The sequence below is a fragment of the Urocitellus parryii genome, chromosome 5 (assembly GCF_045843805.1).
Source record: "Urocitellus parryii isolate mUroPar1 chromosome 5, mUroPar1.hap1, whole genome shotgun sequence".
Taxonomy (NCBI): domain Eukaryota; kingdom Metazoa; phylum Chordata; class Mammalia; order Rodentia; family Sciuridae; genus Urocitellus; species Urocitellus parryii.
In genome coordinates this window covers 156,749,079-156,769,485 of record NC_135535.1, presented here as the reverse complement: position 1 = coordinate 156,769,485, position 20,407 = coordinate 156,749,079, and the positions used below count along the sequence as shown (strand labels likewise).

The 20,407-nt window shown below is 36.3% G+C and overlaps 1 protein-coding gene across 4 annotated transcripts in view; it reads right to left on the bottom strand.

Moving 5' to 3' along the window:
* Positions 1 to 20,407, bottom strand: part of Ccar1 (cell division cycle and apoptosis regulator 1) — a 51,043-nt gene that overhangs the window by 24,986 nt on the left and 5,650 nt on the right. For 3 of the 4 annotated variants that reach the window (XM_026394615.2, XM_077798304.1, XM_026394616.2), the window contains exons 3-10: positions 12,695 to 12,867; positions 12,233 to 12,277; positions 9,554 to 9,586; positions 6,693 to 6,886; positions 5,151 to 5,265; positions 4,866 to 5,058; positions 1,552 to 1,681; positions 840 to 1,001 (exon numbers count right to left, since the gene is read on the bottom strand). In XM_026394615.2, the coding sequence (XP_026250400.1) occupies positions 840 to 1,001; positions 1,552 to 1,681; positions 4,866 to 5,058; positions 5,151 to 5,265; positions 6,693 to 6,886; positions 9,554 to 9,586; positions 12,233 to 12,277; positions 12,695 to 12,867 (1,045 nt within the window). The remainder of the gene's footprint in view (positions 1 to 839; positions 1,002 to 1,551; positions 1,682 to 4,865; positions 5,059 to 5,150; positions 5,266 to 6,692; positions 6,887 to 9,553; positions 9,587 to 12,232; positions 12,278 to 12,694; positions 12,868 to 20,407) is intronic. The other variant, XM_026394617.2, reaches the window with a different exon arrangement.

Below are 20,407 nucleotides of genomic sequence, written 5' to 3'. Positions count from 1 at the left end.
GTTTTTCAGATCTAGAATTGAATATGCAGAAATTTCAACTTTTGAAAGGCCAACATAATAAATATTAAAAATTATTCTTTGTTGAAGTGTAACAATATCTTCTCAGGTCATTCAAGTACACACATTATTTGCACCTATGACAAACAGTTCTGACACTGCTTTTAAAAATTTTCTTATTTTACTGTCCATTTGCTTTTTCCATCTGTTAAATCTACCAACCCTAGTTGCCATCATAACTCACTGCTATTATCAATTAAGGAAAATCTAAAATTGCCACACTCTGGGTGCTCTAGATACTGAACCAAACAATAATTCTGAAAGCTAATGGATTTTATAGATGAAACTGAGAAGTTCTTGGTAACTTGCCACAACCTCTGATTCCAAAAGCTCAATAATTTATTTATGGACACAAACACATGTAAATTATATAGGTCTCAGAATATACGCAGATCCAATTCATACTTTATACTATATTATCACAAATAAGCTTGAAACAATTGGTTTACTTGTTATTGCTTCATCACATATAATGTGGATCTTCATCAATAAATGTGGATCTTAAATAATTCTGTTAAGCAATGATTTCATCACAACAGAATTTCCTTTAGAGGTTTTCTTTTTGAATGGTTGATAACTTATTAAAGTTATGAGTACTATAAATAATACACTCTAGAAGAGAAATAAAATAATACTTCAAATTGCATTTCTATCCTTATAAGAGCACCAAATGTCAGCACATAATGATTCTCCCAGGTAAAATATCCTGATTGTAACACATTCCACACTAATCCACACTAAAATTACAAAGTTAATAACTGAAAGAGAAAAAAAGAACTTACCAATCTAAAGAAAACTTTGAAAACTGCACTGTGTAACGTGGAACAACACGCCGAACTCTCCGAGGTGATCTTTCTCTCTCTCTTCTGGGAGACCTCTCCCTGGAACGTTTCCTTTGAGGTGATCTTTCTCTGGATCTACGTCTTTCTCTTTCCCTTTCACGACTTAAAGTAAATTTATATAAAATTATTACTAATATTTTTGGCATGATGGCAGTTTTTTAAAGAAATAATGTAATAGGCAATAAAGACTTTTTTTTTTGAGAGAGAAAGAATTTTTAATATTTATTTTTTAGTTATCAGCGGACACAACATCTTTGTTTGTATGTGGTGCTGAGGATCGAACCCGGGCCGCACGCATGCCAGGCGAGCGCGCTACTGCTTAAGCCACATATCCCCAGCCCCAAAACAAGACATTTTTAACTCTTCAAAAATGTATTTTTTAAATGTTATGTTGCTGGGCAATTTAGCAATTTATCAAGGCCTTAAGACCCTGTCTCAAAGCAAAAAATAAAAGGGCTTTGGATGTGGTTCAGTGATTAAGTACCCCTGGGTTCAATCCCCGGTACCCCCCCCCCCGCCCAAAAAATGTTATATGTATGTGACACGAAGTTTATCACATTAACCAGTTTGATCTGCACAGTTCAGTGGTATTAAATGCATTCACATTTTGAGTAATCACCACCACCATCTATATTATACTCTTAAAACATACCTTCGGTCTTCTTTCCTATTAGGCACTTGATCTCCTCTGTCATTCCTTCCTGAAAATCTAGATGGTGGATCTAATCTTCGTGCTGGTTGTGGTTGTGAAACTATACGAACAGGGGGCTGCAATAAGCCAGCTTCAAAAAAAAAACAGAAAAAAATAAAATTAAATTAACACATTTAAAGAAAGTACAAAAGTATTATGAGATTAGATGAAATTAGTCTAACAATTGGGAATAAAATTGTTCATTCACAGTTATCATAATTTACACATTTTGTTGTAGAACTGGTCCTGTCTTAGGGCAAGGACTGTAGCTCAGGGGTAGAGTGCTAAGTATGTGAGATCCAGGTTTGAAAACCTAGTATCAAAACAAATAGGTACTCAAATCCCAATTCACAATTGTAAAATAAGATATTTTAAGAAAACTATGAGGAAAAAAACTCAGAGATCAGAGAACTGTCAGATACTTGGAGGAAACAAGTAGTTTGGGCACAGTTTGGTATTATCTAAGAAGATATATGTACTCCTCACACCTAACAATTCCATTCAGGACCCTGCACATGCTAGAAAAAGTCACACACATTGTCTGTGCACACATGAGAATGTTTACAGAAACCAAAATAAGAAATAACCAAATGATTAGTAAAGGAGAACAGATAATTGTACAATATTCATACAATGGAAATGCACAATGAAAATGAACAAACTATACCCACATGAAATAAATAGAAAGAAAAACTTTAACATAATGGTGTAAAAACCTTACACAAGCTAGAATATAAGTGGAATCTCATATTAAGTCAAAAGCAGACAGCTAAATTGTATTCAGGATATATACTTTGAGAAAAAAGGAGGCACATGGGTGTTGAGGGATGTAGTTCACTGGTAGAGTGCTTGCCAGTTATGAAATACAGCACTGGGTTTGATCCCTAGCACTACACACAAGTATTAGCAATGTGTTTTTTGTTGTTGGTGGTGGTAGTGCTGGGAACCCAAGGCCTCACGCATGCTAGGCAAGCACTCTACCAATTGAGCTATATTCCCAGCAAGCAATGTGTATTTTTTGACCTGAGTAGTGAACAATCAGATGTTCATTTAAAATTAATAATGCATTATGCTGTAACCTGGTTTTATAATTTTGCTATAGCTACACCATGGAGTTATACATTTTATCACTTTGCTCTAGTATAATAACATACAATGAAAGAGAAAATGCCAAATTATATATCTATAAAAATAAAAAAATAAAGTTATTATGTACATTTACAACTAAAATTATTAAAAAATGAATAAATAAAAATGATTAAACCTAGGGGTACTCTACCACTGAGTTACATCACCAGATCTTTTCTATTTTTTGTTTTGAAACAGGTCCAGGTTGGCTTCCAACTTTTTTTTTTTAAATATTTATTTTTTAGTTGTAGTTGGACACAATACCTCTATTTTAATGTGGTGCTGAGGATCAAACCCAGGACCCTGCACATGCTAGGCGAGCACTCCACCACTAAGCCATAACCCCAGCCCCTGGCCTCCAACTTTTGATCATACTGCCTCAGCATCCCAAATTGCTGGGGTTCCAGGTATGTATCATGGCACGCAGCAGGCTAACTGCCATTTTAAACACTGTATAATCCCAGGCACAGTGGCACACAATTGTATATACAGCAAGTCGTGAAGCTGAAACAGTTAGAGGCAAACCCAAACAACTTACCTAGACAACTTAGCAAGACTCTGTCTCAAAATAAAAAATAAACAAGGGTTGGATGTAGCCAACACACACCTACTATCCCAGAAACTTGGAAGGCTGAGGCAGAATAGTAAGTTTAAGGCTTTTAGCCTCAGCAATTTAGTGAGGGCACTAAGCAACTTAGTGAGACACTGTCTCAAAAAATAAAAAGGGCTGGAAAGGGGCTGAGGTTGTAGCTCAGTGGTAGAGTGCTTGCCTAGAATGTGTGAAGCACTGGGTTCAATTCTTAGCACCACATAAAAACAAATAAATAAAAACAAAGTATAAAAACATTCCCTTATTTTAAAAAACTATTAAAAAAAAGAGGGGGTGCTAGGAATGAGCTCAGTGGAAGAGTGTTCCTAGGTTCAATCCCCAATACCAAAAATAAAATAAAAAGGGCTGGGGCATGTAGCTCAGTTGTAGAGTACCCCTGGGTATGATCCCCAATAACAATAGAATTACTAACACCAGGTCACATGTACAGGAGGATTTCAAATTGGTGCAACCATTATGGAAAGCAGTATGGAGATTCCTCAGAAAACATGAAATGGAACCACCATTTAATCGAGTTATCCCACTCCCTGATTTATACCCAAAGAACTTAAAAATCAGCATACTAGAGTGATGCAGCCACATCAATGTTTTATAGCAGATCAACTTACAATAACTAAACCATGGAACTAACCTAAGTGTCCTTTAACAAATGAATGAATAAAGAAAATGTGGTATATATACAGAATGAAATATTATTCATTTGCTGGTAAATGAATGGAACTGGAAAATATCAATGCTAAGTGAAATAAGCCAGTCCCAAAAAACCAAAGGCTAAATTTTCTGATATGTGTATGCTAATGCACAAGCAAGGATAGGAGGGGAAGAATAGACGTTCATTGGATTAAACAAAGGGGAATGAAGGGAAGGGAGGGGAGAGGGAAACAGAAAAGACAATAGAATTATTCAGACATAACTTTCCTTTCCTATAAGACAAGAGTAACTCCACATCATGTACAACCATAAGAATAAAATCCTAATTAGAATAAGTTATACTCCATGTATTGGGGGGAAGAGCTGATAATGTGTCTCAGTTGTTAAGCACCCCTGGGTTTGATACCTGGTACCAAAATAAATCAATAAAATGAATAAAAATTAATTAATTAAAAAGAAAAGATTCACATGTATAAATAAAATATTGTTGGTATGTGATACCAAAAGGGGGCACAAGGGATAACAGTTCTGATATTTAAGTACACAAGAAACATATCTTTGAATTTCCTATTCACTGAATTTGTTATCACTACAAGAAATAAAACAAAACTACTTCCATATAGGTGGAGAATTACAGGATGTTTTGTTCAAGATATTTAAGCTTCCTTTCAAGTTTCCTCAAAGTCCCTGTTAGATATTTTGAGACAGGGTCTCACTATATTGCCCAGTCTGGTCATATACTCACTTGCTCAAGAGATCCTTCTTTTTCAACCTCCTGGATGTCCCTGCCTATTTTATAATTAAAAGCATGTTCTTTATATTTGAACAAATAAATCATAACACACATTAGTCTGAAATTAAAAATAAGAATACATGCACGCAATACCTTTCTGCTGTGGCTGCTGTAATAAAGGCTGTGGCTGAGTCTGCAATAGTGGTGTAATAGAAGCCGCAGAAATCTGTGCCTGCAGTAGTGACTGAGGCTGGGGCTGAGCCTGAACACCAAATGCCGTCTGTGGTGCAATTGGCTGAAGTACAGCAGGAGGAGTCTTCAGTAAAGGTTGGGTTTGGGACTGATTCTTAATAAAAACAAAAGAGATAAAATGTTTTTTGTCAAATGGAAGACTCAATTACCAAATTCCCATGATAATTAGTTCAATATTTTATGTACCTGATTTGGTAGTGTTTGAATTCTTTGTGCATTCCATTTAAAAGGCATATTAGGATTATAAGTAGCTTCAACCAATACTCTATCACCCACTTGTGGAGTTTTTCCTTTGACGGCACTGGGGGGAAAAAAATAAACACAATTAAGAGATCACCCCCCAAGGGGTTGGGGTCGTGGCTCAGTGGTAGTGTGCTTGCCTTGTACGTGTGAGGCGCTGGGTTAGATTCTCAGCACCACATACAAATAAATAATATAAAGATCCATCAACAGCTAAAAAATATTTTTTGGGAAAAAAAAAAAGACATTGCCCCCCGCCTCAAATTTACACACTTAGCATTTAAAACTACACTTTATGGGGCTGGGGATATAGCTCAGTTGGTAGAGTACTTGCCTCACATGCAAAAGGCCCTGGGTTCAATCCCCAGCCACACACACACACACACACACACACATACACACACACACACAGACACACACAAAATACACTATATGGCTGGGTTGTAGCTCAGTGGTAGAGCATTTGCCTAGCACAATTGAGGCATCAGGTTCGATCCTCAGCACCACATAAATATAAAGGTATTGTGTCCATCTATAACTATGAATAAATAAATAAATAAATAAATAAATAAATAAATAAATAAATAAATAAAACACACTATACCAGAAATGGAAGACTGGAGAGCTCTTACAAAAGTAGATATATCTGTAGACTCATTTCAGAACTGAACGTTTCACCCTCTATATATAAACAGAAGTTTTGAAGTACAAGAAATAATTTACCACCTCATAATCTCCTAAGTTATGCCCTTCTGCTTATGGCACTAACTTTTAGAGCCCCAAAGTAAAATTTGCTTCAGGTTTTGGAAAGAAGACAAAAAAATGGGAATCCCTTTTATACAAAAATCTTCTACAGCAACTGAGTCCCAAATGTGACCATTCTAAGGAAGTTCATTAGAAATATTCTTGATATATCTAAGAAAATTCATATTGCCTACAACTACCATAAAGGAACCAAAGTACTATTGTCAATGTTTGTCCATCAACCATTTGATCCTGTTCACTAACTTTTCAATTAAAAAAAAAAAAATTCTTAGTCTATATCATCAGCATGGCAAACCAGAATATTAGGATTTAAAAGTCATAATTACTCAACCCCCAATCTCAAAGTCTGCCCATGAAGAGTTAGAAATGCCACCTAGTTCTAAGAAAATATTTATAAAGAATCCACAATTAGAACCGGGGTTGTGGCTCAGTGGTACACTGCATGCCTAGCATGTGTGAGGCACTGGGTTTGATCCCCAGCCCACATTAAAAAATAAATAAATAAATAGAGTATCGTGTCCATCTACAACTAAAAAAAAGAATTCACAATTAGTTGGTGTTCAATAATCAAAACATATACTTAACTACATTTTTCCACCCAAACACATCACAGACAGGACCATAATACAAACTGAATGATTAAAATAGAAAATTTTAGCTTATCTTATCACGAGTACTTTATACAGAATTCAATAAGTCATCCCAACACCTAATGAAGTTTACCTAAGCTGAAAGAATACATCTTCATCCACAAATCCAAATGTATCGTGTAGCTTTGTAACCACTCCTGTGAAAACACGTTGTTTCTGAGGTTGGGTTTGTTGCTGACTGGACCGTGGTGTTGGATAAGATACAGTTATCTGTGCTGCAGGCTGAGGAGTAGACAGGCTAAGGCTTGTAGGCAGCGCAACAGCTGGCTATTGAAGAAAATCAACATCATATTAAGATAATGACTTGAAATTACCTGGAAATTAAAAATGACAATTTTAGCTCAAAATGTTAAAAATTATATGAAGTTATAAAATACATGTATGTACACCTTGAGAGAACTAAGTCTGAAAATCTATAAAATAATATTTAACTTATTTCATCCATAACTTTCCTCAAAAAGTTTCAGGGTTGCTCCAAGGCAAAAGAATCATCGTGCAATGAATTGTAAAAACATTATTTTAACTCCCTTTTAGAAATTCAAAGTCCAGAAAAGACTGGGGATGTAGCTCAGTGCAAGAGAACTTGCCCAGTCTATGCAAGAACCTGCGTTCAAGCACCAGTACCACCACCAAAAAAACAAACAAAAAAGCTGGGTGTAATGTCAGATGCCTGTATAATCCTTACTATTTGGGATGCTGAGGCAGGAGGATCACAAGTTAGAGGCCAGCCTCAGCAACTTAAACCATTTTTCAAAATAAAAAAACCGAAAATGTAGCTTAGTAGTAAAGCACCCCTGGATTCAATTCCAGCACCCCCCCTCCAAAAAACAAACAAACAAAAAAATCAAAATCCTTATCAGCATACTAAAGGTTTAGGAAACTCCAAAATTCAGTCAAGGAACTCAGTATTTCATCAACTTAGGCAAGTTTGAGCCCAGCCTCAGCAACTTAGTGAGATCCTGTCTCAAAATAAAAAACAAAAATGGCTTGGAATGTGGCTCAATGGTTATGTGCCCTGGGTTTAATCACTAGTACCAAAAATAAATAAATTTCTTCCTGTAGTCCAAGCTACTTGGAGGCTGAGGCAGGAGGAATACTTGTATCCGTAAGTTTTATATGAAACTGGGCAACATGGCAAAGACACCACTTCAAAAAACAACAACAACAAAAAAAACACTATGTCTGGTGGTGCACCAGTATTTGGGAAGTTGAGGCAGGAAGATCACAAGTTCACAACTATTGTGGACAGTGTATCAAATACCTGTTTCAAAATAAAAAGGCAGGTATGGTGGTGCATGCCTATAATCCCAGCAATTTGAAAGCTTAAGGCAGGAAGATCATAAATTCAAGAGCCAACCTCAGCAACCTAGGGAAGCCAAAAGCAACTTAGTGAGACCCTGTCTCAAAATAAAAATAAAAGGGACTGGTATTATAGCTCAGTGGCAGAGCACTAGCCTGGCATGTGTGAGGCACTGGGTTTGATCCTCTGCACCACATAAAAATAAAGTATACAATTTGATGTTTAAAAATAAATAAATAAATAAATAACAAAAGGTCAGGGGAATTTAAGTCAGTGGTAAAGCACTCAGGGGCTCAATCCTCAGAAATAAAAGGGGATGTAGCTCAGTAGTAGAGTACCCCAGGTTCAATCCCCAATAGTGGGGGGAAAAAATCCTCAAAAATTTTCTTTAACATCTTAAGATAGTTATACTTTATGGGCACACATTGGGAGACGTTATGGTAAGGAAAGAAACTTCTACAGCTATTCTATTTAATTTTGAAATTCTCATGTTGGGAATTGAAAGTAAGATCGGTATTACTGGATTTTAGTTCTTTAATAAGAACAGATTAATTGATTTCTTAAATGTACTGCATTTTTCTTTTAAAAAATACTTTTAATCCTTTACTTTTAAAAAAGACTAAAAAGATACAAAAAGTTACACAGTGAAAAGCTTCTCTCCTATCCTTGTTCCTCAGCCACCCAGTTTCCTATGCATGAAGCAATCACATCACCTTTTACTATCAAGGGCCTTTTGGAGATAATGCACACACTGATAAATGATATCCTCCTCTTCCCTCTTAAGTAAATGGAAACATACAATGCATATTGCACCATACTTTTTCCTCTACCTCCCATATCTGAGATATAATTTTACATTCATACTTAAGTTCTAGGGATGAGTGTGGACCTCAGTGGTAAGGGGGGGGGGGGGTACACAGCATGTACAAGGCCCTGGGTTCAATCCCTAGCATGGGGATTCTGTTCCATTTTTAACAACTGCTTAATATTTACTGTACAAAAATACCAGTGAACCATGGTCCATTGGCCAAATACAGCCCAACGCCTTAGTTAATAAGCAAGGAATGTTTTTAACACCTTTTAAAGGGTTGTAAGAAAAAAAAATTATATGACAGAAACTAAATGGTTTGTAACAAGCTCTAAGATAGCAGTACATATTAAAAATTCAAAACTTTATTTTTATTTTTTGCGCTAGGTATGAATTAAATCCAGGGCCTCACACATGCTAAACATGCACTCTACCAGAACTATACCATCAGGCCCAAAAGTTCCAAAACATTTTAATGTTGCTCAAAAATCAAACTGATAACATGATGACTTTACCTACTAAGGTCAAGTTAAAAATTAAACATCCAAAAATTTCCAAAACTTTAGCTATAAAGAAAATATAAAAGCAAAAAATCAGTATTAAATTTAAAATAAAAATTCTTATTTATTCAAGCTATACAACAGTTGGGTTTGCAATCAAAACACAATAACAAATTTTTTCACCTTTATTTAGCAATATACTGCTAAATTATTATGTGAATACAACAAATACCTTTAAACTCTGAAATAAAAACTAGAATAGAAATAAAACATTAGTCTACTCTTTATTCAGATAATCAAAAGAAATAAAGTAATGCCAAACTAACCTGTGTTAAAAGGGTCTGCTGGGGTTGCTGTAACTGAAAATAGGAAAAAAACAAAAAACAAAACAAAAAACATATAAAAGAAAAGGAATGATCAATTTGTTTCATAGATGTTTTATAAATGGAAAAATTACTTTTAAATATTATTTTTTTTAAAATGTGAAAGGTAACACATAATTAGCATAAGTCTAACTACAACTATTTCTAACTGCATACCTAGTATTAAGAAGTCACACATACAGCTATATTTAATAAAGAAAATGATTTCTGTTGTTATTTCATAGAAATAACACCATAAAAATTTTTCTAAAAAGTCCACAATTCCCTAAAGATTTCTAGTTCCACAATATGCTAATTACCATGCTACAGAAATGATTCAATATCATCAATTTAGTAATTGTACCAAAGAATAAAATTGGCCATCCAATTCATATATAAATTTCCTGCAATATGAGAAGCACTCCTAATGGTTGGATTTGCCATAGACATGCATACCATGAAGAACCATACACTCTGACATATGGTTTCTCTGATAATAGAAAAATATACCATTACCAGAAAGGAAAAGGAACTAAGCGAGGAGGAAAACTTATAAATTCTGGAATAAAAACAACATATGTGAGGATAATAGAACCTGTATGAGGTTCTAATTCAAACTACTCAGATTACCTGCAATAACCAATTATTAAGAGTTTCAACCTTATTAAAATACTATTTTTTTTTCTGTAAGAGTAGCTGAGTACAGCCATCTTTATGTGGTTCAACGTACCTTGTTATAATTTTTTTTTCTTGTGGGGGTAGGACCAGGGATTGAACTCAGTCGCACTCAACCACTGAGCCACATCCCCAGCCCTTTTTTGTATTTTATTTAGAGACAGGGTCTCACTGAGTTGCTTAGCATCTCACATGCTGGCTTTGAACTCGTGATCCTCCTGCCTCAGCCTCCCGAACTGCTGGGATTACAGCAGGTGCCACCACACCCAGCTCATAAAATCTTTAATAGTGTTTCATAACTTAATAAGTCTACGGGTATTTTTAATTTATGATAAGTTTTCTATGTGGTGCCGGGATTGAACTCTGGGCCTCAGTGCACTCTAGGAAAGTGCTCTACCACCCATAGAGCCACATACCCCACAACGCCCCTCTCAGAGCATTTAAAAACAAGGTAATTGTGAGATTAGTCTCTTGTCCATTTTCAGAAGTTTAAAGTACTAGTGAAATACTGTAATCTTCAGAGAAAATGAAATGCTTTTGAAGGCCCAGAGGGCTTAAGCCAAAGATAAAAATAGACTATGGATCTGGTGACAAGAGCTTATGGACTGAGAAGTCCTAATATTCCTACACACTGTCTTTTTTTTTGGCAGTACTGTGGATTAAACTCCAGGATCTCACCCATGCAATGCAAGTGTTCTACCACTGAGCAACACCCCTAGCCCTTTATTATTTACTTATTTTTGGTACTGAGGATTGAACCCAGGGATGCTCAACCACTGAGTTATTTAGAGACAGGGTCTTGCTAAATTGTAAAGTGCCCCACTAAGTTTCTGAGGCTGGCTTTGAACTTGCAATCCTCCTGCCTCAACCTCCTGAGCCACTGGCATTACGGGTATGTGCCACCACACCCAGCCCAATCCTTTATATTTTGAGATAGGACTTCACTATATTGTTGAGGCTGGCCTCAAACTTGTGATCCTCTGGTTTAAGCTTCCCAAGTAGCTGGGATTACAGGTATACAACACCACACCTGGTTCAATATTGTTCTTGGATCCAATTTTTGGATCCTCTTTTGTATACCATCTCTTCTGAGAGCTGTATGTCCTGAAATTTTTTTTTTTTCCTTTGAGTGGGAGGCATGCTAGGGAACCTCAAGCTACACAAATGCTCTACCACTGAGCTACACCCCTGTTCCTAAAACTTTTTTAACAATAATACTCATGAGGACTGAACACTACCTCCGAACTATGGACAAGATGAGAATGGGTACTTAGTCTAAAACTTATCTAGATTTCAGCAGGGCAAACTTTCCTTCCTTAATAATCGTGTATTTTCTTACCACTTCCTAGCTCCCAGAGGTAAGACCTTAAGAGAAATGATTAGAGGATGAGTTTAAGGGGCCAAAGAAACATGTTTTAAGTCTAAGAATTTTCATATTGTTCTAAAATGCCCAGGAATAGGGTTATGAACTATAAGGGGAGGCTTCCTCCCAATTTCAACAGTTTTATTTAAATATTTTGTATCTTGGGTTTCATTCATCATTTCATTAGAGGGAAGGAAACAAAAACTCAATAAATTCTACTACCTAAAAAATAAAGGTTGGAAGCTAGTGACCCACGAAAAGATTAGGCTTCAAGTAGGAAAAAGAGCTTTTACTTTTCCCAAGTGATCTAATTCAGCAGAGTAGCACAGAGGTTCGAGTCCAGACAGGAGCATAGTCCAAAGAATCAGAGTGGTTCACTCCAGATTATCCTCAACATACTGTCTCAGAAGACTGGCTACTAGTTGAAGATTTGGGTTTTTAGGACCTTCTCTTTTTTCCTACTCCATATCCCCTACTCCCACCAAAGAATTCAAGTCATATATTATGATAGCTAAAAGAAATATAAATACAAATCTGTGTCAATTGAATTTTGGAACACATGGCTTTTTTAAAATCAGTTCTTAACATGGAAAATAAAAACTAACCTGTTGCTGCACACTATACAAGGCCTGTTGAGGTTGTGAATATTGCTGAAAAATTAAAAAAAAAAGATTATTCAAAGAAAAATATGGCTATCAACATACTATTCTCAAAAAGGCGATATATATACACAGAAATACACAACCAAAATTACCTTGAAATTTTCTAGAATAAACATCTAAAATACATAAAATTATTATTACTTATACTCTGGAATCCATCAAATGCTAAATTTTTTTCAAATAATTGAGGTATGAGAAATCTCCAATTTAAAAACTAAAGAATTTTCACTATATGACTATACTTCCCCCTATACGTGTTAGGCATATACAGTATAATATTGTCAGAAAAAAAAATCATAACAAGAGCCACAATTCCTCATTTTTATAAAAAATGGAGATAGCAATCCGAGCTACTCAGATATCACAGTCTTCAATATTCCATATTAAAACCTATTAGAAATTCACCTGTTGCAATGCAGCTGCTGCAGCCGCGGCTTGTTGCTGCAATGCTGCAGTTTGCGTTATCTGATAGTTTGCTGGCGTTTGTGTGGTAAGGCCTGCTGCTGCCAATGCAGTTTGCTGTGTATAAATGGTAGGAGACGCTCCAAGAAGTGAAGGCTGCTGAACACCTAGTGCAGCTAAAATGAGATTAAAAGGGTGGTGGAAAATTAAGATTATTGGATCCCTTCTATGAATTTTCCAAGAATGCTTAATTGAGCATTACAGTCTAATTCAAAAACCTAAAAGAACAATTTTAGTAATGTTTGTTAAATTTAACTGATTCATGTCCCTCTAGATCCCAAAGGCTTTATATTTAATGTTCATGCCATGGTAAATATAAGAAAACATTAGTCTATAAAATTAAACATCAGAATAAAACCACACAAACTTATCTAGACAAAGTGACTACCATTATCCTCCGGAAGAATTTTTAGGAAGAAATATAAAAAATAATTATCTGGGCTGAGAGTATAGCTCAGTGGTAGAGCACTTGCCTAGCAAGCACTAGGCTCTGGGTTAGAGGTCTTAGGTTAGATACCCAACATGACCAAAAAAAGAAAAAAGAAAGAAAAGAAGAAATTATCTTATTTTGCTAATATAGAATTTACTGTTTTAGACTGAGGATGCAGCTCAGAGGTAGAGTACTTACTTAGCATAAGCAAGGCCCTGGGTTTGATTCCCAGCATCACAAAAGCTGTATCTATATCTCTCTCCATATACACATATACACACACGCACATACATATATGTATTTTAATTTAAAAAGAGCTATTTGAGCCAGGTGTGGTGGTATGCCCACCTGTCCCAAAGACTTGGGAGGCTGAGACAGGAGAATCACAAGTTCCAGGCCAGTTGCAGCAATTTAGCAAGACCCTAATAAACAACTTAGCAAGACCCTATCTCAAAATAAAAAAGGGCTGGGTATGTAGCTCAGAGGTACAACATCCCTAGATTCAATTCTTACTACCAAGAGAAAAAAAGCTATTTACATTCCCACATCAATATACCAAGTAATGTCTTATCCTTTGTATTTCCACATATGTATATATATAAAGCAAAAAAGCAGTCTTCATAACTAATTAGAATTAAAAAATAATTTAAAAAAGCAATCTTGATAAATACATGCAATTTAAAGTTTAAAAGGCAGCCTCAGCCAGGCACAGTAGCACACGCCTGTAATCCCAATGACTCAGGAGGCTGAGGCAGAAGGACTGAAAATTCGAAGCCAACCTCAGCAACTCAGTGAAGCCCTAAGCAACTTAGTGAGACCCTGTATTAAAAAAAATAAAATAAAATAGGCTGGATCTGTAGCCCTGTGGTTAAGTACCCCTGGGTTCAATCCCCAATACCTTACAAACAACAACAAAAAAGCTGTCTCATGTTATTTGGAGAGAAAACAACATAATGATATTGGGAATTCGCCTACATAAGTAAGTCACTTTCTAGGTCTGGAGATGTAGCTCCGTGGTACACTGCTTTCCTAACATATGCAAGGCTCTAGGTTAGGTTGCCAATACTGCAAAAACAAAACAAAAAGAAAGAACTAGTTGGTCAAGGTGTTAAACGCCTATAATCCCTACTACTCAAGAAGCTGAGGCTAATGGATCACAAGTTTGAGGCCAGACTCAGGAACTTGGTGAGACCTTGTCTCAAAAAATAAACAAACAACTGGGCGTGGTGCTGCACACCTATAATCCCAGCCACTAGGGAGGCTGAGGCACTAGGATTGCTTCAGGCCAGCTTTAGCATCTTAGCAAGACCTTCACAATTTAACAAAACCATTTCTCAAACAATTAAAAACAAAAAAGGACTGAGCATGTAGCTCAGTGGTAAAAGTGTCCATGGATCCAATACATGCTACCAAAAACAAAAACAAAAACTTTTGGTGATCTGTACACAGATAACTTTATCACAATCAAATAGCTCACTGGTCAATTGACTATTGCAGCTTTTGAGATATTAGGCTATGCCCTTAAATAGAACTCAATGATAGGAAATACTCATTATCATTAATTTGAGAATAAGAAATTATGCCACAAAAAATCATATTTTAAAAATAAATCCCGGGCTGGGGTTGTGGCTCAAGCAGTAGCGCGCTTGCCTGGCATGTGTGCGGCAGGGGTTCAATCCTCAGCACCACATACAAACAAAGATGTTGTGTCTGCCAAAAACTAAAAAATAAATATTAAAATTCTCTCTCTCTCTAAAAAATCATCATCATCATAATAATAATAAATCCCAAGTGCTATAACCTTCTGTAACTGCATTGTCCAAAATACTAGCAACAAGCCACATGTGGTCATTCTGTTCATTAATTGGTTGTTTTTTTAATTTTGGTACCACAAATTGAACCAAGGGGCACTTTACCACTAAGCCACAACCCTAACCCATTTTTTAAATTTTTTATTTTGAGACAGGGTCTCACTAAATTGCTTAGGGCTAGCTAATTTGCTCAGACTGGTTTTGAATTTGCAATCCTCCTGCCTCAGCCTCCTAAGTTTGGAATTATATAGGCAAGTGCCACCATACCCTGCATGTGGCTATTCAATTTAATGAAAATTAAGTGAAACTAGAAATTCAGTTCGGATGCAGTGATTCATGCCTGTAATCCAAACAATATGGGAGGCTGAAGCAGGTGGCCAGCCTTATCAACTGAACAAAATAAAAAATTGTCTCAAAATAAAAAGTTGAAAATTAACAAAAGGACTGGGAATGTAGCTCAGTGGTAGAGTGCCCTTGGGTTCAATTCTCAGTACAAAAAAAAAGAAAGAAATTCAGTTCCTCAGTCATGCTAATCACATTTCAAGTGTTCAAAAGCCTCATGGTTAGTGAATACTTTTTTTTTTTTTTTTGGTAGTTGTGTATGGACAGTATACCTTTATTTATTTTTATGCAGTGCTAAGGATCCAACCCAGTGCCTCACACATGCTAGGCAAGTTTCTGCCACTGAGCTATAGCCCCAGCCCTAGTAAGTACTACTATCAGACAATGCAGACAGAACACATTCATCTTCACAGAATATTCTATCTATTGAACAGTGCTGTACTGTAAGTAAAATGCAAAAACCCTAACTAAGTCAGTGTTATGTGAGGGTTCTGAGAGTAACCATTAAGATAATATCCAAAATTGGGTGTGGTGGAATATGCCTATAGTTCCAGCCACACAGGAAGCTGAGGTGGAAGGTTAACTTAAGCCCATGAGTTCAAGACCAGGTTGAACAACACTACAAGACCCAATCTCAAATATTAAAAGAAATTAAAATAAATGGAATTATCTAATATCCCAGCAGACAACAGCTCTCCCACTCCCTTGAAATCTTTGGAAGTGATGGCTAGTGCTCCAGCCAATAGTCTCCTCTACGCACCACTGAATTATTTGTTGGTGAATTCTATCAGGTACCATTCAAGTGTGTCTTTCTTCTTTAATTACCTATCGTATTTACTGTTTCTCATTCCTTCATTTCAAAGAGGTTTATTTTATTAATTATTTTTTTCTAATATATTTTTAGTTGTCAATGGACCCTTATTTCATATCTCAGTCATAGAGCACTTGCCTAGCATGCACAAGGCTAGGCTATTTAGTGCTGAGAATCAACCCAGTACCTCATACCTGCCAGGCAAGCTCTCTACCACAGAACCACAACCCCAGACCTTTATTTTTTTACAGTAAGGGGGAGGGGGTTTAAATTTACTAAGACTGGTCTCAAATTTGTCTGCCTTAGCTTCCTAAATCACTGGGATTACAGGCATGCATCAACATGCCTGGTCTGTTATTGGTTTTTGAAAATCATTATTATTGTTCTTGTTGTTACTATTTTTTGTTATTTTTGTTGTTATTGTTATTATTATTATTTTGGTACTGGGTATTAAATCCAGGAGTGTTTAACTACTGACCCACACTCCAAGTCCTTTTTTTTAAATTTTATTTATTTATATGTTTTGGTACCAGGGATTGAACTCAGGAACACTCAACCTCTAAGCCACATCCCCAGCCATATTTTATTATTTTGTTTAGAGACAGGGTCTCACTGAGTCCTTTAGTGCCTTGCCTTTGCTGACGCTGGCTTTGAACTCATGATCCTCTGGCCTTAGCCTCCTCAGCATGCACCACTGCGCCCAGCTTAAGTTATTGTTTGGGCCTTGCTAATTTGCTGAGGCTGGCTTTGAACTTGCAATCCTTCTGCCTCAATGTCCAGATTTGATGGAATTATAGGGGCACGATCATGCCTGGCTCATTTGGTTTTCAAAAATCACCCTGTGAGAAGTAATTATACCCAAATTACAGATGAAAAAACTAACCTCAGAAAAGCTTAAAAAAAAAAAAAACTGCCTAAAGTCACAACACCAGAATTTATTTATTTATTTTAAAGAGAGAATTTTAATATTTATTTTTTAGTTTTCAGTGGACACAACATCTTTGTTTGTATGTGGTGCTGAGGATCAAAACCGGGCGGCATACATGCCAGGCGAGCATGCTACCGCTTGAGCCATATGCCCAGCCCACGACACCAGAATTTAAACCAGCACAAAAGTAGAAAAACAGGGGCTGGGATTGTGGCTCAGCAGTAAAGCACTCACCTAGCATGTGTGAGGCCCTGGGTTTGATCCTCAGCACCACAAAAAATAAATAAAATAAAGATATTGTGTCCAATTACAACTAAAATATAAATATTAAAAAAAAAAAGTAGCAAAACATAGCTGAGCATGGTGGTTCATACCTGTAACCCCAGCGGTTTGGGGAGGCTGAGACAGGAGGATGGTGAATTCAAAGTCAGCTTCAGCAATGGTGAGGCACTAAGCAACTCAGTGAGACCCTGTCTCTAATACAACACAAAACTGGGCTGGGGATGTGGCTCAGTGTTGAATGACCCGAGTTCAATCCCCAGGACTCCCCCAAAAAAGGGGTAGCAAAATATTTTAATAATTTCAAAATGAGCATCTGACAGTGTTTCAAAGAGTTGAAAACTAAGGACAAGTCTAATGTGGTTTGCTCCAGAGTTTGATAACATCCAAATTGAACATTTTATTTATTTATTTTTAATGTTTTTAGTTGTAAATGGATACAAACCATTGCTATTTAATTTTTTTATGCAGTCCTGAGGCCGTTTGTTTATTTTTAAATTTTATTTACTTATTTTAAAATATTTTTTATATAGTACTGGGGATTGAACCCACAACATTATGAATGCAAGGCAGGCACTCTACCATTGAGCTATGCTCTCAGCCAAAGTTCGTATTTAAATTTTCACTATAATTTCTAAAATATGTCATTAAAATAGATCAAAAATATCCCAGATTATAAAACAAACAGTATAAGAAAAGCCTCAACTTCACAAATAAGAATTGTACACTTGCTGGGTGGGATGGCACACCCCTGTAATTCAAGCAACTTGCAAGGCTAAGGCAAATGGATTGCAAGTTTGAATACAACCTCAGCAACTAAGTGAATCCACCAACTCAGCAAGACCCCATCTCAAAATTTAAAAAATAAAAATGGCTGGGAGTGGGCTGGAGATGTGGCTCAGCGGTAGCGCGCTCGCCTGGCATGCGTGCGGCCCAGGTTCGATCCTCAGCACCACATACCAACAAAGATGTTGTGTCCGCCGAGAACTAAAAAATAAATATTAAAAAAAAATTCTCTCTCTCTCTCTCTCTCCTCTCTCACTCTCTCTAAAAAAAAAAAAAAAAAAAAAAAATGGCTGGGAGTGTAGCTGGGTTCAATCCCCAGTACAAAACAAATAAACAGATCAGTCTACTCTTTCAGTTCTCACTAAATGAGAACATTTAGAGGATGAAGGAAAAAATATTTATTAGCAATGAGCACTAATACCTTTTTTCTTTTTTTGAGTTGTAGATGAACACAATACCTTCGCTTTATTTTTATTTATTTATTTAATGTGATGCTAAGGATTGAACCCAATGCCTCACATGTGCCAGGTAAGCGTGCTACCCCTGAGCTACAACCACAGCCCAGCACTAATTGCTTTTATGTGTACTTTTTCACTCCTAGAAAAATGTTTCAGAGACAATTTGGTATTACTTAGAATTAGCAGTTTTTAAACAGGGTAAGTCCATTCATATAAGCAGCAATCTCTTTTGTTATCCATTTAGTGGTACCAGGAATTGAACCCAGGGACCCTTTACCACTGGGCTATATTTCTAGCCATTTATGTTTTTATTTTGAGACAGGGTCTCACTATGTTGTTCCAGATGGTCTGAATTTGTGATTTTCTTGACTCAGCCTCCCAAAAAGCTGGGATTACTGCATGTGCTAGCTATCATACTTTGTGGTAATTTTCTTTTCTACCAATTGTTATAGGTTAGAAATATCCAATTCTATCAAGGGATACTAGTCAAGTTTACATATTATACCTGTAATTTATACATATTATACCTGTAATTATTTGCTTATAAAGCATGAATCTTGGAATTTATGCCACTGATTCAAATGATGGAAGTTTTAAAACCTAATTATCGGACCAAAGTGAAAAGGCAGGAAAAAGGAAATATACTGAAAGCATTTCTATACTCAATAATTGGTATAAAGACTAATTAAGGGGCTTGAAATATAGCTCAGTTAGTAGAGTGCCTGCCCCGCATGCACAATGCCCTGGGTTCAATCCCAGCACACCCCCCCCCAAAAAAAAAGCCTAATTAAGAATTCAGTCAAGGGCTGGGGATGTGGCTCGTCTGGCATGAGTGCAGCCCAGATTCGATCCTCAGCACCACATACAAACAAAGATGTTGTGTCTGCCGAAAGTTAAAAATAAATAAATAAATATTAAAAATTCTCTCTCTTCTCTCTTGGGCTGGGATTGTAGCTCAATGGTAGAGTGCTTGCCTAACACATTTGAGGCACTGGGTTTGATCCTTAGAACCTATAAAAATAAATTTTAAAAAAAGTATTAAAAAACAACTTTCAGAGGCTGGGGTTGTGGTTCAGTGGTAGCGCACTTGCCTGGCACGTGTGAGGCACTGGGTTTGATTCTCAGCACTGCATTTAAATAAATAAAATAAAGGTCTATCAACAACTAAAAAAAAAATCTTAAAAAAAAAAACAACTTTCAAATCTTAAAGCTCTGGTCTCAGTGCTGGAATGTAACTCAGCGGCAGAGTACTTGCCTAGCATGTACAAGGCAAGGTTTGATTTCCAGCACCACACACACACACACACACACACACACAAATGAAGTTGAAGTTCTGTTCCCTAGTATTGCTACCACTGAAAATAATGTGACAGCACTTCAGGCAGGATACGGAAAATCAGATAAACACTATGTCAACTGTGGAAGAAATGAGAGATTAAGCTGGAAAAATAGAACACTTCAAATAGTATCCCAAGAAGTTTGAACTATATTCTAAAGAAATTTTTGTAGATGAAAGAGAGAATGGAGTAATGGGAGAAATAATGAACCATAAAAATAATTTTTTTAAATCAGTAATTTTGATAGAAATTATCCTTTAGGAAACTATGGTTATTTAGGAGATATAAGTAGTATTTATAGTAAGAGAGTAATCAAATAAAAGTAGTCATGGGGCTGGGGTTATGGCTCAGTGGTAGAGCACTCACCTAGTGTAGGTGAGGCACTGGGTTCGATCCTCAGCACCACATAAAAATAATAAAAATATAGGCATTGTGTCGACTTACAACTAAAAAAATTAAAAAAAAAAAAAAAGT